The 17494-nt window shown below is 35.6% G+C and overlaps 1 protein-coding gene across 1 annotated transcript in view; it reads right to left on the bottom strand.

The window, feature by feature from the left end:
- The window catches only part of Taf4b (TATA-box binding protein associated factor 4b), a 115466-nt gene that overhangs the window by 85994 nt on the left and 11978 nt on the right, over nt 1-17494 (bottom strand). Inside the window, exons 2-6 of the mRNA XM_031365034.1 lie at nt 12415-12560; nt 10160-10267; nt 5468-5629; nt 5258-5380; nt 2443-2532 (exon numbers count right to left, since the gene is read on the bottom strand). Coding sequence (XP_031220894.1) covers nt 2443-2532; nt 5258-5380; nt 5468-5629; nt 10160-10267; nt 12415-12560 — 629 coding nt within the window. The remainder of the gene's footprint in view (nt 1-2442; nt 2533-5257; nt 5381-5467; nt 5630-10159; nt 10268-12414; nt 12561-17494) is intronic.

The following is a 17494-nucleotide window of genomic DNA, read 5'->3' as shown; positions in this document are numbered from 1 at the left end:
TGTTTGCCAGCACTCACATGGTAGCTCACAACCATCCATAACTCCAGTTACAGGGATCCAACAGCTTTGGACCTCCTGGAACATCAGACACACACACTGCGGGTTTACATACATGGAGGCAAAGCACTCATCAAGTAAAAACAAATGCTGAAGAAAAATGAAAATGGCCATTTAAATGGGTTTTGTTGTCTCTAAAATAGAAAATAAATACTATATGGCATCTATTCTCAAAAAGGTCATACAGCATCTATTCTCACAAAAGGTCATCTGCTCTGGTTTGGATAGATCTTCAGTATATATCTCAAAGGCCTGTGTATATACAGGACTGATCCCCAGCTTGGCACTAAGGAAAAGTACTAGTAGATGTCGATATGAGCCCTCATCTTAAAGAAAGCCACTGAAGCATGCCATTTACAGCAGTATAGGATCTGGTCTCTTCTTCCAGGCCACGTTATATACGGTTTGATTTTTATCAATGCTGCTGTCACGATGTGTTGTCATACAGCTAATCCCATAGAGAAACCAATCACGAATTGGAAACTCTAAAATCTGTCAAAATATGCCTTTCTCTTAAAAAGTTTATCACCTTGACATTGATTATTAAATGGAAAGCTGACTGACATCATCTGTCACACAGCTCAGTCATCAATTTTCCTCCTTCTCTCCCATAGTGCATCTTATAGGGATAAAGCATTAATGGGCTTACAGTGAACACCACTGCTATGAACAGCACCTACAACTAAAACACCTTAGGAATCACAGGGCCTTGCAGATAATGTTTCTACTGTTTCAATAAGTAAGCCAGGGCATCCAGACCATGGCCATGGATCATTTCACAAATAGACAAATTCTGCCAAATCCTACGTATGGCTCTAGATGTGCAAAGTCCAAATCTCATTTTATTTAGGCACTGCACCAATCTTTCAATTCTTCCTATACTAAGACCAAGTCTCTGGGGCTAATACTTTCTCAGTTCCTTTGGTCCTTCTTATCACAATTTGCACTCACCTAATCAATCCTGCCACTTTCTCAGACAAAGTTCCTACTGTAAATAGCCTTAGGAAAATGGGGTATTCCTACTTCCTTCCCACTCATCCTTTACAAAGCAGAGCAAGTCTGACCTATTATGAACTATCTTTTATCCTGTGTCATTATACTTCAAGATTTACAGAGCAAACTTTTTTAATTTTTTTTAATTCACTATTACACTGGGTCTTTAATGACTTAATTAAACTTCTTTTAACTTCTGAAAATCTAAATGATTTACTCTGCCAAAATAAGTTGTTATCAAAAATACAGCTTTTCATCAAAAATGTTAATAACTCAGAGGAGGAATGTCAACACTATAAATTACTGAAAATTATAGGCATACATAATTTGGCACTAGTAAATTAGCTAAATTATAACCACATTAAATTTGGCACTAATAAACCATGTTTGATTTACTTTAACATGGATCGCTAAGACCTCATTCTATCTCATTCGTCCCTTCCCATCTGTTCTTTCTTCAGTCAGGCAGGGTCAGGTGGCATGCTAACATCCAGCCCCTGAAAGGCAGTGGTAGGAAGATCAGAAATTCAAGGTACTCCTCAGTTACATGTTAGGTTTGAGCTAGTCTGGGATACAAAAACCCTGTCTGAGAAACACTAAAATGAGAAGAGTAGGGAACTAACTCAGAATTTAAAGCTACTTAAGAATTTGAGTTTGAATCCCCAACAGCCACGTAAATGTCAGTAATTCCAACACTTAGGATACAGACAAGGAATTCCTGAAGCAAGCAGTCTAGCTAAACCAGCCAAACCCTTGGGCTGTGTTTTGTGAGACACTGCCTCAATATATAAAGTGGAAAGCAATTTAGGGTGATGCCCCACCTCAGCCTCTGGTTTACATACACACACACACACATACACACACACACACACACACACACACACAAAAACACAAACACTCCTTCCACATGCAGATACAGTTACACAACACAAACATACTAACTAAAAACAAAAATCTTTGAATATTATTTCAATACAAACATTATAAAATATCAAGCCATCAAGCTGTATTCATGAATAGGGTGTTATTCTTAGGGGAACCAATGGGATAACTCAGTGGGTAAATGTGTTTGCCACCAAGCCTGGCAACTTCTATAGAAGTTCTATACCACAAACCTTCCTGAGAAAGAAGAAAATTTACTCACACATACATGTCCTCTGACTTCATATATCTCCCTACCCAAATAATTAAATGCAAAAATAAACTTTTTTAGGGTTACTGTTATGTTTGTTTTTCTAAACTGTTCAAATCAGTATTATGTTGACTAACACTTTACAAAAGTAATAAGGTTTCTCATCATTAGTATACCCACAGTGATCTCCATTCAAACATTCAGGTTTTAACATAAACTAATTTAACCCAAACAGTTTCTCCAAAGAAATACATCCCTACCTTAAGAAAAGGGACCAGGTGCGGCTGAGGTGCAGACCTGAGCTCAATATACAGCTTCCTAGTAAACTCTTCTGCTTCAATTTCTGCATCCTAAGGAATGGAGAAAAGAGACTTTTAGATCTACAAATATTTTAAGAAACAAAACTGTGTGCAATGGTGAATGCCTGTGAGGCAGCTACTCAGGATGCTGAACCAACAGGATCACTTTAGCCTAGGAGTTGAAGGCCAGCATAAACCACAGCAATCTAGTCTCTTAAAAATAAATGAAATTTTAAAAAAAGGCAAAGTACTTTTTGATTGTAGACAAGCTTTTCATAAGTAGTAAATTCCACCTTTACAAGGCTTTTTTATCTCATGTCACCAGAGAACTAAATGAACAATAAGTAACAGACATGTCCAATTAGAGAATAAAGACAGTATTCTCTTCATGAAGGAGAAGATTCTAATATGCAAACTAAAGAAAGAGCTGATTGTGAAACAGTTTTATTTCTTTTATTTTAAAATTACCTTAGTGTACCTGATTAAATTTTTAAAATGTTATTGCAAATTTATAATAGTTCCAAGGAACTAATGAATGCTTAATGATAATTTTCTATTCTATACATTTCAGGGAACTTGTTGGGGGAGGTCACTGTGCCGAGATTTACACTAACAATAAAAAGTAAAAAATGCACAAAATGCTACTAGTAAGTAAATGAGAGATTGAACCAATCCTCAGTGCACTGCTATGTACTTGTGATTAAAAAGAAAAGTTGAAGAGATGGAGTTGAAGAGATGGCTCAGCAATTAAAGAGCTCTGGCTGCTCCTCCAGGGGACCTCAGCACCCAGATAACAGCTCACAACTGTCACTCCAGTCTCAGAAGAACAGATGCCCTTTTGTAGTGCACAGACATCGATGGAAAAAAAAATTCCATATATACACATAAGGTAAAATAAACAATTTTAAAAGAAAAAGAATTTCACTTTAAGACAAAGAGAAAACAAATTCTATCAAATCAGAATGCTTTACCACACAATAGTTTGATATTGTATTCCAACATAAATCATTTCTACTACAGAACCAAGAGGACAAGTGCTGTGTGTGAGGCATCAGTAAAGTCAACAGTGTATTCTTGCTTTTCTTTCTCTCTCTCTCTCTCTCTCTCTCTCTCTCTTTCTCTCTCTCTCTCTTTCTCTCTCTTTCCTTCATTTACATTTGGATATTTAGTAGACATTTTTCTCAAAAAACAAGCTAAGGCTATCAAAATAACTGATAGTATTTGTTGCCAATGATAAAAACTGGAATTCTCAATCCAAAAAAAAAAAAAAACAAACTCACAATTCTGGAAAACATATAACTCTTTCTCTAAACTTGATAGCTTCTTATAATTTAAAGTTTTCCTTAAAAGACTGCTTGGGGGACTGGAGAGGTGGCTACTATTAAGAGCTTGCTGTGTTGTGTAACAAAGATTTGAATTAGAATCCCAACATCAACATATCAGGTATAATCCCCCATGCACCCAGAACCCGAGTGCTCTCAGAGCACACAGGATTATTAGAGTATGCAGGCTGCCAGTCCTAGCCAAAAATCATGAACTTCAGATTCAGCGAGAGATTCTGCTTCAAACAAATGAAGCAGAGTGACACAGAAAGAAGCCTGATGCATTCCTCTGGCATCTGTGTATGGCATATACACACTTACTTGCACCACAGCCACATTCAAAAGATGTAGGAACGAAGATACATGTAGATAGAGATTTATAGCTATATACAGACACATATATGGAAAGTTGAGTGAAATTAGGAATCACATTAGCTTAATATATTAAATATCTGAAAACTTTTAGATCTGCATAATACAAAGAATCAACATTTTGGTTTTTTGTTTTGTTTTGGATTTGTTTTTTTTTTTTTTGGTTTTTGAGACAGGGTTTCTCTGTGTAGCCCTGGCTATCCTGGAACTCACTCTGTAGACCAGGCTAGCCTCGAACTCAGAAATCCACCTGCCTCTGCCTCCCAAGTGCTGAGATTAAAGGCATGTGCCACCACCGCGCAACTCAACATTTTGTTTCAAACAAGGCATTCTGTTACAAAAATTATATATCACTAAAGACATTCATTCACAGTGTAAAAATAAACTAGTAGACTAAAGATCCACATGGATCTAGAGAAAGTTATCAAAATGTTCAATATTCCAACTGTCTCTCTACAGGAGGACAGAAATTCTCTAACAAACCATCACAAAATAGAATATGGGAAAATATCCAGTCAGGTTCTATTAAGAGCAGCCTCAAACTTACAAAATGCAAATCAGTATCATTTCCCACTCAGTTTTGTTATTTGGAGATTGTAATTTTTCTTTAAATATTATGCATGTTAACAAACAACCGTTTTGTAATTCTTAGTTAAATAGTTTTTTAATACTTAGGTTTAATTTCAGGGCCACAAAAAATAAAACACATTAAGGAATTCTAATTTTTAAGAATATTAAAGAATCCTCTGCCAACATATTTGAGATCTGCTGTCTGTTGGTTTGAGATAAACAGGTCATAAACTAAAAAGAATATTTAATGAACTTATAGCTGTTGCTATCTGTATACAACATATATATAGAAAAGACTGACATAAAAATAATATTCAAAATGTTTATCTTAGATATATGATGAAAATTAAATATATTAAAGATTTATTTTATGTAGTAATGATCAAGTTTTAGTGAAGTAAAAAGTTTTAACAAATATACTTATAAACAAATCTCATTAAAACATCACTATTTCCCATACAATGTCCTCTAGACTCTCATAAAGCTTGCAGAATTATACAATACTAACTTACCAGAAGTTGTTCCACCAGCTTCTTCACATTCTTTCCCATTTCTGGAGACTGTGATCCACTACATGCTAGCTTTATTAACATTGAAAGGAAGTTTTTACATTTTTTCACATTTTCTAGCACTGTCTGATATAGAAAAAATAATCACAAATGTTAGTAACTGGAAATTAGAACACAGCAAGGAAATGTTTACGGATGTAAGTGAAAGTTTACCGGAGGAAGACCTGTCTGAGCAGCCACTGAAGTCTCGGCTCTAAGACCTGGGTCATTCGAGGGGGTAGGTAACACTCCCAAACTTGATGACTTCAGGATGGATGCAGCATTCACTGGCTTTGCAGGAGTAACTGTGACAACACTGCTTGGTACAGCCACAGGCTGAAATTAATTAAATCAACATAAAGTTAAACAGGTATTGTTGTGATACCTTACTGGGTACTTTGCTTTACACTGAAAAGATAAATGAATTTTGGCATCTCTGCTTTCAAGTGAGGGTATAATAATCTGAGGCAATTTATCAGAACTCTGGCCTAGGACAGACCTGCATTTCAGTCTCAGCTACCACACTCTACTCTCCATTGTCATCTACTACACAGCATTAGTTACCAGCAAGGTAAACTTCTAATACTGGCTCCCATCTGCAAAAGCAAAACTAGGAATGCTGCTTACTATCCGTAGGGTGTTCTGTGAAAAAGTGTCACAAGAAAAGTCCTTAAAATATTAATGGAGTTGGGAAAATATCTGAATACAAACATAAGGTATAAAGTTACAATCATTAGACCCACATAAAAGCTGGGCATGGTGATACACCTCACTAATCCCAGTGTTTGGGGGTGGGGGGGCCAGTTCCAGGCCAGATGGCAAGTTCCAAGTTCAGTGAGAAACCCTGTCTTAAATAATAAGGTAGAGAGCAATTGAGGAAAATTTTATTCAACACACATACATATGCAAGTGAGCATACAAGACAATTCAGACACACATGCACACACACGTTTGTGTTTCTCCAAAAATATATCTGTAATAGCAAGCCTCTGTAGTTTATATAAACTTTCCTGTTTTTTTAAAGTATAAAACAGAGTTATCAATTACTTTTCATATGCTCAGCTATGGTAATCTTATGTGAACCATCAGTATAAGTATAAAAGCATTACAAGAGAGGGATGTCTTATTTCCACACTAAAAGGAATTTCATTCATGTCTACATGTATCAGAATGAGGTAGTATGACTTTAGCACCACCTACAGGACAGAAAGCTTAACACAAAAACTGTAAGCTATGGTAAAAAATTAGAAAACCACACAGAGATAAAGCAACAAATATACTAAAAGTTACATAAGAAAGATTGGGTATAGCCTGGATTCAGCAGAACACGTGGCTTTAAACTACACTAACTGGTGATCTCTCTAGGAACAGACCTCTCACTTCCTGCTCTAGAAAGATTTATTCCTACTATACAGTGCACCATGTGACATAGAATAGTTTTATATACTCTTGACCTTAAAGATTGTATCATATTGAATAAAGTATCCCACTCTGTATTATTTTTATATGTAAAAAAGGAAAAGAAAAAAAGAAAAGTTGGGTAGAGTGAATAACATGTACAGAGAAGACTAACAACATTACCACACAAATTATCTGAGATGCTTATATACTCAAGAAAAGGGTTTTTTTTCTGTACATGTCAAGACAGGTACATGAACACCAAAATTTTCCCTTCAGAGAAACTGGTATGAACATCAGACAGACTGTTCTGGTAAAAAGGGAAATAAATTTAAAATACCTATGAACAATGACTAAGGATGAAATTCCAAGGTAAAATTCAGGCCCTGGAGCGATGGCTCAGTGATTAAGATCACTGGCTGCTTTTCCAGAGAACCTGGGTTCAATTCCCAGTACTCACAGGGTAGCTCACAGCTGTCTCTAACTCTAGTTAGAGGTGATCCAACCCTCTCTTCTGGCCTCCCTAGGCAACAGGAACACACACAGTACATACATACATACATACGTGTAAGCAAGGCATCCATACACATAAAATAATTTTTAAAAATATTTCAAAATTTTAAAAATAAAAAATTTTAAAGGTAAAATTAGAAATCACAACTAAAATCAGTCCTATTTCATTAGGTAAAGCAGAAAGCTTCAAATGCAGTATCCACGTGAATTCTTCCCCAATCTGAAGTCTTTCATATTTTCCAGAGACAAATCCTATGACATGGCTTCTGAATCCTTCTAGACTATTAAACTTTTATTATTTGTAACAGTAAGGAAGACTCTTCAGAGATAAAAAGTAATTCACGTATCTGGAGTCCTAGCACTTGGAGGTGGAAATAAGAGAATCAGTCATTTAAGATCAACCTCAGGTACATACTAAGTTTAAGCCTATATACTACATAAGACCCTATTTCATCTATTTCAAGATTAATAATAATACTAGAGAAAACCCATCTTATAGTTAGTCATATAATCTATAACACTGCATTTAGAAAGGGGTAGTTTGTAATTTTAACTAGTGAGTATGATGGCCTTCAATGCCTGGTGAATGGTTCCTCAGAGCAGTACTGACCATTGTATACTAAGCAAACAGTATCCAGTGAAATGTGAGCTCTCAAATATTCTGTTGTCTGTGAGCAGAGAAAGTACTCAAAGGTACCTTACTTCCCTGTAGATATTTTATTCTTTCATCATGTTCTAGTTTGAGTCTTAAATCACCTCCAAAGACCTGCATTCTGAAGCTTGTGGCCCAGCCACATGACACTACAGTGCAATGATAGAACACTGAAGAAATGGAAGTTAGTGGAACCCAGTCATTACAGCTGTGCACTGAAGGGATTGGCAATCCCTTCCTCCTGTCTTTGGCTTCCTGTTATAAAGTGAACTACCTCTTACATCATACACATGATTTGTATTATAATGCTATAGGGCAATAGGGAATGGCCTACAATCTACAAAACTGTGAGATGAAATAAAACTTTTCAAGTTGATTTATCTCAGTTACTTGTTACAATGATGGAAAACACACTCCAACACAAAGTTGCGTTTCATAACCCTTTCTAACATAAGCAACTATCTGTACTTTACCAAATATGTATAACTTCTAAGACAAATTTTAAGGGGCATAGATGTTTCTACTGCAGTTATTGGAGTTTTTAAAACTCAATCGTAACTCTCTCTTGGACTGAAATATTCTAGACCAGTCAATGGTATTTCCAATCTTAGCAAAACTGAACTGCATCTATTAAACATATCTTGGAAACAGTAGAAAAAAGGGCAAGATTCTATGTGAAACAGATCTGTGTAAAAATCAGTTATTCACGTGTTACTATATCATGCTGCTCTTCAAGGTCATTTTCTGTACCTATCTGAGCAATTACATTAGGCTTGTTTATTAATTAGAAACACTAATTCTAAATTATTTATACCTTTATGTTCTTAACAATAGGCCTAATTATATCTTCATAATTAAATATAAACTAATTCAGAACACAAGATGTCAAAGTAGTTTTTGTGTCATATTTGCAACAATAACACAAGTTTCCCAAGTCATTTTAAACAAATTCTGACACCTATTAATAGGAAAATATGCACATTCTAGAGAGAATCTAGAGTCAGGACTAATCAGTACTCTAGTTCAAGAATAGTTTCAAGTTAAGACACTGAGGCTAAAATCCCTATTCTTCTACATGTTAGTAGAAATCTGGAGTTTCTTAGCCTCTCTAACATTATCACATATATAGAGATAATACTTTTACTAACAAGGATGATGTGAGGTGATTGATGGATTAAAAGATACCTTAAAGTATAAAGAATAATAAGTGCTCAAAAATAGCTAGCCATTATTTTTTAATGCACTGTTTTTTTAATCAGACTTATTGCTTATGACCCAGATAGTAGAAAAGAATGTATGTAAAAAGTATAATTAAATAAATATAGTATTGTATCTAAGTAAGCAACAAGAAGATGCATCATCTTCATGACAAAGAAAACATGACAGTTTCCCAGACCATGGGATCACTAGTGGCTCACACACAGCATTAGGCTAATATTAGAACAGCCTAGTATTAGCCTAGATTGCAGCAAGCAGATAAACTGAGGCAATACTCTTTATTAAAGATGGGATTCTATCCTCTCAAACTCAGTAAAATCACTAAGTCAAAACCTTCTATGTGGTACTTTGTCCCCAGAGTAGGACATATACATCGATCAAGGAATAGAGCCTTACTCTCCTGATAACCTCAGGGGAACCCTGCCTGTGCTTTCCACTCTACTCACAAGGAAAACAATTCCCATGAGAAACCAGCTACGAAAGCTGCCATCTGGTACTTCAGGTGCCTATGTCCACAGATGAGCAAGAAAGATGAGTCTGAACCGTGAGAGCAGTAATTAATTCTCATCATCTGAAAAATGTAGTTTTTAATCACATAATAGAGGATTCTATGATTCAAATATTCTTTCTAAAGCTCATGTTGAAATATAATTCTCATTATACTGGTATCAAGAAGACCTTTAAGAAGTGATTAAGACCAGTACTTTTTGGTTGTAAATGGGTTACGGCTGCTATTACAGGAGTAGGGATTCATTCTTTTTTGTTTGTTTGCTTTTTGGGTTTTTTGTTTTGTTTTGTTTTTGGAGACAGGGTTTCTCTGTGTAGCCCTGGCTGTCCTGGAACTCACTCTGTAGACAAGGCTGGCCTCCAACTCGGAGATCTGCCTGCCTGTGGCTCCCAAGTGCTGGGATTAAAGGCGTGAGCCACCACCGCCTGGCCCACTTTTTCTTATTTCTGCATTAACAGTTCACTGTCTGATAAACAGCATCATATATTATATACCTTCACTGTCTCATAGATGCTAAAATACCTGGCAAGAAATAATTGAGAAAGCCAGTAGGCACACACACACACACACCACTTACTTGTCCTGAGGAAGTACTGGAGGCAGTGGTTGCCACAGTAGTTCCTATCTGTGTCAAATTTTTAACAGGAGCCACTGCTACTTTTTTCATTAATTGTGAGCCAGAATTCTGAGGGGAAAGGACAAAGATAACACAGTTATTGACACTAGTCACTTTGTTCATTTACTTACTTTTTGAGAAAGGGTCTCACTGTGCAAGTATAACTAGTCTAGACATAAATCCATAGGCCTGGCTGGCCTGGAACTCACAGAGCTCCACCTGCCTCTGCCTCAAGGCACATGCCACTACACCCAGTCAATATTACTCATTTTAAATCAACCAGTATTGTGAACAAAATGAAAAGACTTTCAGCAAATTTATTTGGTATATACCGAACTTTACGAACATTCTATACTATAAGCTTAACTGTTCAGTTGATCACCTGACATTTCTTAAGGAAGGCAAGTGATTCATAAACTAACCTTTTCTTTTATAGTAATTCTCCAATTAAGTAATCTCTATAACATTCAGAATTGAAATCTTAAACTTTGGCCAGTAAAACTGCTCAAAGGATACAAACCTGACATCCTGAGTATGATCCCCAGATCCTATGGTGAAAAGACAAAGCTGAATCCTCTGAGCCCCCCCAATGAGCACTGCAGCTTGTATGCACCCACACTCATATGCACATATCATTCACAAATAATAAAATATAAAATTGTAAACTTGATTTGTCATATAGAAAACATAAATTCTTACTTAAAATCTGTCCATCCACAGCTAAACAAAATTAGAGAAAGGAAAATGTACTACTGACAGAGAAAATAACTAATCTATCAACTTGTCTCAAATTTGGAAGGACAGGAAAGATGGCACAAAGGGTAAAGGAACTTTGCCACAAAGTATAATGATCTGAATTCCATCCTATCAAGAGAGAAGTGACTTCTGACTTGCACAAGTGCAGCCATGGCATGCACATCACCCTCTACACACATACACACAGGCAAACAAAAAAGTTAAAGAAGAAAAGGAAGGAGGAGACGAGGAAAGGGGAGAAGGGGAAGAAGGAGTCAACCTTTGACACTATGTACCTCAATTGTTCTCTGCCTTCTTTTTTTGTTTGTTTTGTTTTGTTTTTTGTTTTGTTTTGATTTTCAAGACAGGGTTTCTCTGTAGTCCTGGCTGTCCTGGAACTCACTCTGTAGACCAGGCTGGCCTCCAACTCAGAAATCTGCCTGCCTCTGCCTCCCAAGTGCTGAGATTAAAGGAATGAGCCAACTACTACCCGGCCCCCTGACTTAATTTTTGAGACACTATTTCTCACTGAACCTGGAGCTCTTGAATTTGGCTCCACCAGCTGCCAGCAAACCCTAGGAATCCTCTTGATTTCAGTGCTATGATTACAGGTATATGCTATCTATGCTCCTGGCATACAGTGAGTGTTAGAGACCAAACTCAAACCCTCAAGTACTTTACCAATCAAAATTATCTACTCAAAGCCAGCATTTTCTAGTTAAATAAAAGTATTCATAGGAATATTTTTTTAAACTCACTGACACACACTAAATTTTAGTTACATAAAAAGACCAACAACATCTATATAAGTCACATCAAACAAGGCAAAACTAATGAGATATTAAAGCAGATTCCTGAATTATGTAGAAGTAATTTCTATAATGTATAGATGAAAATGAAGACTTTAAATAGTCTTACTAACTATAAATCTAGAGTGAAACAGAGATGAGAATATGGTTCACTCAGTAAAGTGTTTGAGTTGAGACCCCCAACACTGTGTAAAAAATAAAAACCAAAACAAGGAAAACAAGTGGGCAGTTGCCATGGAGGCAAAGAGAGGAGTATCCTGGGGAGTTGCTGACCAGCCAGTCTAGTCTGCCTGTGAATTTCAATGTCAAAGAGAAACCCAGCTGAAAAAATAAACTGAAGAGCACCTGAGGAAGGTACCCAATGGGCATCAGCCTCTGGCCTGCACACCCCACATGGGATGACACATGAAGGCACATAAGCACATATACACACATTCCAAATACCTAATTCACAATGGAGATTTTCTTTCAGCAGATGCACACCATCCTTTGACAATAAAATCACTGAGTATGAAGATACTACTTTCATTATTTTAGCAATTACCAAGTATCAAATCCAAATTCACACTTAATTTTAAAATTGAGCAAAACTATCTCAAATTTTTACTGGCAAACATATACAAGTTTATATGAAGATAGTAGCTGAAAACTAAGAAGATTAAGGCAGATTACCGGCACTGTACAGATCTTGACTGTTGGAGGGTTTGCTGGTACTGCTGGTCTTGGAGTTATGTTACTTGTGGTCTTGGCTCCTGTTACAGCTTGCTGAGGAGATACCAGCATCAACTGACCACTGTTACTTTTGATCAAAACTGTTCCTATAATTAAAAGAAAAACAACAGTGACTCTGATGCTGTTAAATAAAACACAAACATCACATACTGTTGTTTCTCACTTCAACACTGGGAAATGCTTGGAATAAATGCCTAACATATAATGAACTTTGTGTTCACTAATTAATGTAAGATGGTAAAATGTTTTCATTCAAAGCTACTTCAGCTGAGCATGCAGCATAAACCTGTAATTCTAGGACTATGCTATGAAGCTGAGCCTAAAGGAATATAGGCCCAAGGCCAGATCAGGGTAAGAGCCTGCATTAAAAAAAAAAAATAGCTATACAAAAATATTTTTAAATCTAAGCCTATGAAAACATGTTCCTGAAGGTCAATACTTTTCCTTCATGATACTGACACTACAATGCTACATTAAGATGGACAGGAGGCTAGAGATATGGCTCAATAGTACTTGATACTCTTGCAGAGGACTGGAGCTCTATTCCTAGCACCCATATGGAGTCCTGCAACCCTCTCTTGAACTCCAGTTCCTGGGAAATGATGCCCTCTTCAAGCCTCTGAGAACACTGCAAACAGGTGATGCACAGACATACACAGACAAAACGATCATACACATAAAACAAAGTATCATTTTAAAGATGGTATAAGAACAGTACGATACTACATAAGCTGATCAAATAGAATGGAATAGAAAACTCCTAGAAGACATGTCACACAGATTGAGCATCTCTCATCAAAATGACTATTTCAAAATTTTACAATATTTGCAAAGACTTTTCCAGAACATCTTTAACCTGAAACTATGAAAGCATTCAATATGCTCCAAAACCCAAAACATTACAAGCATAACACTTGTATAGGTAGAGACATAATATGTCCCTTAAGAGTTAACTACATTAGGCAGATTAAGGATCTGGAAGGGCATTCCATTGGAAGGCAGGCTCACCCTAAGATAATGCTCTTTTCCTTCCCAGAATTCCCACTCCCTAAAGTGATCCCTCAGGTGGGATCACATTAACTAAGAATAGTTAGATCCCAAGGACCCTAACTCTGGCTCTTTTATAAGGCATCTCTGTGGGGAATAAACAGTGGGAAAGACAAAAGTACCACTCGGGTCCACACAGTAGCTTGCTCCTATAGTAAAGATGTCACTCAAAGAGCAGCATGCCACAGTCTTGTCCCCATGCTAAATATCTCCTTAGAGGAACTGATTTGACCTCAAAATGCTGAAAAATTAAGTGAAGAAACTATGGCATACAAAAATAAATCCTCTTAATTGAAACAAAAGAAAGATAAAACACAAGGAAATAGAAAACAAAAATAAATTCAACTATATCAAAAGTATAGGACTGGATAAAGCAATACCTAATCATTTGTTATTTTCCTAAGACTTGTCTGAGATTTAAAAATATAGCAAGTTTGAAATTGGGTATTGTAGTTCAGCCCATAATGCCAGCATGTGGGAAGCTGAGAATTCAAAAGTATCCTGACCTATACAGTGACTCTGGGACAATCTCAGCTAAATATGAAAACCCACTCTCAAAAAAAAAAAAAAAGTAACAAAATAAGAAACATATCACACAACAGCAAATAGAAGCTAAAGTAGTCATATTATTATTAAACAAAACAGAATCAAGAAGAAAAATCCTACCAATAGGAATACAAAAAATGAAGAAGCTGCAATATTTAAAATACAAATGCACCAAACTGAAGCAGTTGAGTCTAGGGTAACCTTGAATTTTATGTATTCTGGGCTATACACACAGTTTTTCCTAAAAATGCACTTGGCAACCTTAGACCTTCATCTGCACATACTATGCATACATACCCCTGCCTTAACAATGAACCAAGCAACCTGTTAGCAACTTACACACAGGAATCTAGAAACAACCACCAGATTTTATCACAGATAACAAAACTACAGAGCCTAAAATACATAAAAAAAAAATTGTAAATAAATATAAATAAAGAAAAATAGTTCAACACTTGTAAAATCTCCATTTTCACTGAAAGTATAGAACTAGACAGATCAAGGAAGGGAATATAGATGAAGATGGAGCATTTACTATGAGGACTATGCCTAGCAACACCACCAAACACTCACAGGATACCAATAAGGAAGACAAAGACTTAAAAAGCAGTTTAAATCAAATAAACTTAGAGAATTTCATTCAGAGAATATTTTATCCAACAAATTAACTTGTAGAGAAAAATTTTAAACATGGACTGTTTAAACTGGGTGTGATGGTATACAGTAATCCCAGCACTCAGGAAGTTTACAGAAATGACTGCAAACTCAAAGTCAGCCTGGTTGAATTTGCTTACGGCAAATTTCAGGCCAATCAGTAATACGTGCTGGATGGAGGTGCTGGAGAGATGACTCTGAGGTTAAGAATGCTTGCTACTCTTTCAAAATACACTGAGCTCATTAACAGCATCAAGTACTCACATCAGGAGACTCAAAATCACCTGTAACTATAGCTCCAGGGGATCTAAATTCTGAAAGCACTCATATACATACATTCAAACGGACAAACAAGACAGATACTCAATTAAAAATATAAATAAAATCTAAAAACAAATAAAACATATTAGTACACAGAACTAGCCCTGATAAATTTAAAAGTACTGAAATCATAAATATGTTGAGCCCAACTAAAATAGGATGAAAGTAAAAATTAGTAACAGGAAAAGAGTTGATAAATTTACAATATACAGATATTAAGAAATACATTCAGAAGCCAACAGGTCAATTAAAAAAAATTAAAAGGAAATTGAAAATATACATAGATAAGTAACAATGAGAATATGTGGGGTGTAGTAAAAGTAATTTTTACAAGAAAATTTATACCTACAAAACTCAATCTTAGCACACCTTTAATCCCAGCACTTGGGAGGCAGAGGCAGGTGGATTTCTGAGTTCAAGGACAGCCTGGTCTAAAGAGTCAGTTCCAGGACAGCCAGGTATACACAGAGCAATCCTGTCTAGAAAGAAAAGAAAAAAAAAAAAGAAACCCAAAAAACTCAATCTTAAATAGATCTTAAACCAGAGCAGGGCAGTGGGTGGTGCCACACACCCAGCACTCAAACTACAGAAAGAAACACTGCCTGGAAAAAAAGATCTCAAACCATTAATATCCCATAACCCTGTAACACTGGAAATAGAGCAAAATAAAAACTAAAACAATTACATGTAAAGAAATGTAAAGAGTAAAACAAAGATAAATGTAATATGGAACAGAAAAATAATTGAGAAAAATTAATGAGTCCAAAACTTGACCAACTGAAAAGAGTATCAAAACTGCGAGTCTCAAAGTGCGGTGACACAGGATTAATCTCAGGATTGGAAGGCAGAGGCAGGAAGATTTCTGTGGGTTTCAAGACAGCCACTGCTACATAGTGATACCCTGTCTCGAAAACAAAACAAAACAAACAACAAAAACAAAAACCTGACAAGTTAACTAAGCAAAAAGACTCAGAAACTACTATGTGGAGCATCCAAGGATGCAGTAAGGAATTCTGAGCAAACTGTACAGGAAGAATCCTAAACAACTGTAAATCAATAAGCCAGATAAATTTATCAATGAAAGAGACAAATACATAGAAATATACAAAGTACTAAGCTTTATCATGAAGAAATAGATAATTTAAATGGAAATCTAAAAATGAAAATAACAAATCAAAAAAGCATTCATATAATAAGCCCAAGTTTAGACATCTTCAAGTAAATAACATTTAACTCATTTTGTCAGGTCAGTATCAGCCATACTAAAAACAGGCAAAGAGATCACAACAAATTATAAACCCTTCTGAACATGCATACAAAAATTCCTGATCAATTATCGGAAACTAAATCTAATATCATAGCAAAAGTATTATACACAGAACAGGACATTATCTCAAAGGTTGGTTCAATAACTAAACATTAAGTAAAATACCCTATCATCAGGAAAAAAAACTCACAAAAACTATATGAACATCTCATATAGAAACAGAATAATTTTGACAAAATTCAATGTATCTTTTTTAAAACTTTGTTATTTTTAATTATGTAAGTATGTACATATACATATATACATACGCATATGTATATATACATATACACAATACATAATACATACAAACAATATAGTTGCTCATCTTCCAAAAGTAATTAAAGTCAAAATGGTCAGTATTATTAATTGTCTAGTATGAAAATTGCATGATGCTAACTACTATCAAGCAGCTATGAATGCCTTCCCAATTAAAATCATACCCCAGAAATGATGTAGACACTAGGCACCCAGGGGCCCCTGACCTGAGGAATTATTTTCTGGAACTACACATTCTCGAACTTTCACACCCAATTCCCACGACATTACAAATTCCTAAACTAAAAGCATATAGTTGAAAAAAATAAATAAACCAAATAAAGAAATAACACCAAATACATAAATCCCAACACGGTTTAACATGAAACACACAAAAAGCCAAGAGAACAGAGCTCCTTCAAAAATTCTCAATTTTTCAGCAAAGACATCTAGTGAGTCAATCGGATGAAAGCTCAGAGAACTCAAAACAATGATTAGAAGTATGTCCAAAACACAAATGAGCAAATGATAAGGTATGGATTGTATGAAAAAATATTTCAACAAATACTTAAGGGGGGGGGAAATCAACCTGAAATGCAAGAAATAAAGTCAAATCAATCAAGCATTCTGCAGTCTTAGCAATAATAGATCAAGGAAAGGACAGAATATCAAGGTTTGAAGACATGGTGGAAGAACTGTTAACAATCCAAGGACAAAGATATAATAATAAGGAATTATATTCACAATACTCTGAAAAAAAAATATGGGTTATAGGAGTGGAAGAAGGGGTAAAATCTCATTCTAAAGGCATAGAAAACATTTTCTAATAGCTGAGTAGTACTCCATTGTGTAGATGTACCACAATTTCTGTATCCACTCCTCTGTTGA

This window comes from Mastomys coucha, unplaced genomic scaffold, assembly GCF_008632895.1.
Source record: "Mastomys coucha isolate ucsf_1 unplaced genomic scaffold, UCSF_Mcou_1 pScaffold13, whole genome shotgun sequence".
NCBI classification, from domain to species: domain Eukaryota; kingdom Metazoa; phylum Chordata; class Mammalia; order Rodentia; family Muridae; genus Mastomys; species Mastomys coucha.
Note: the sequence above shows the minus strand (reverse complement) of the source record. Positions and strands in the feature narration are given on the sequence as shown.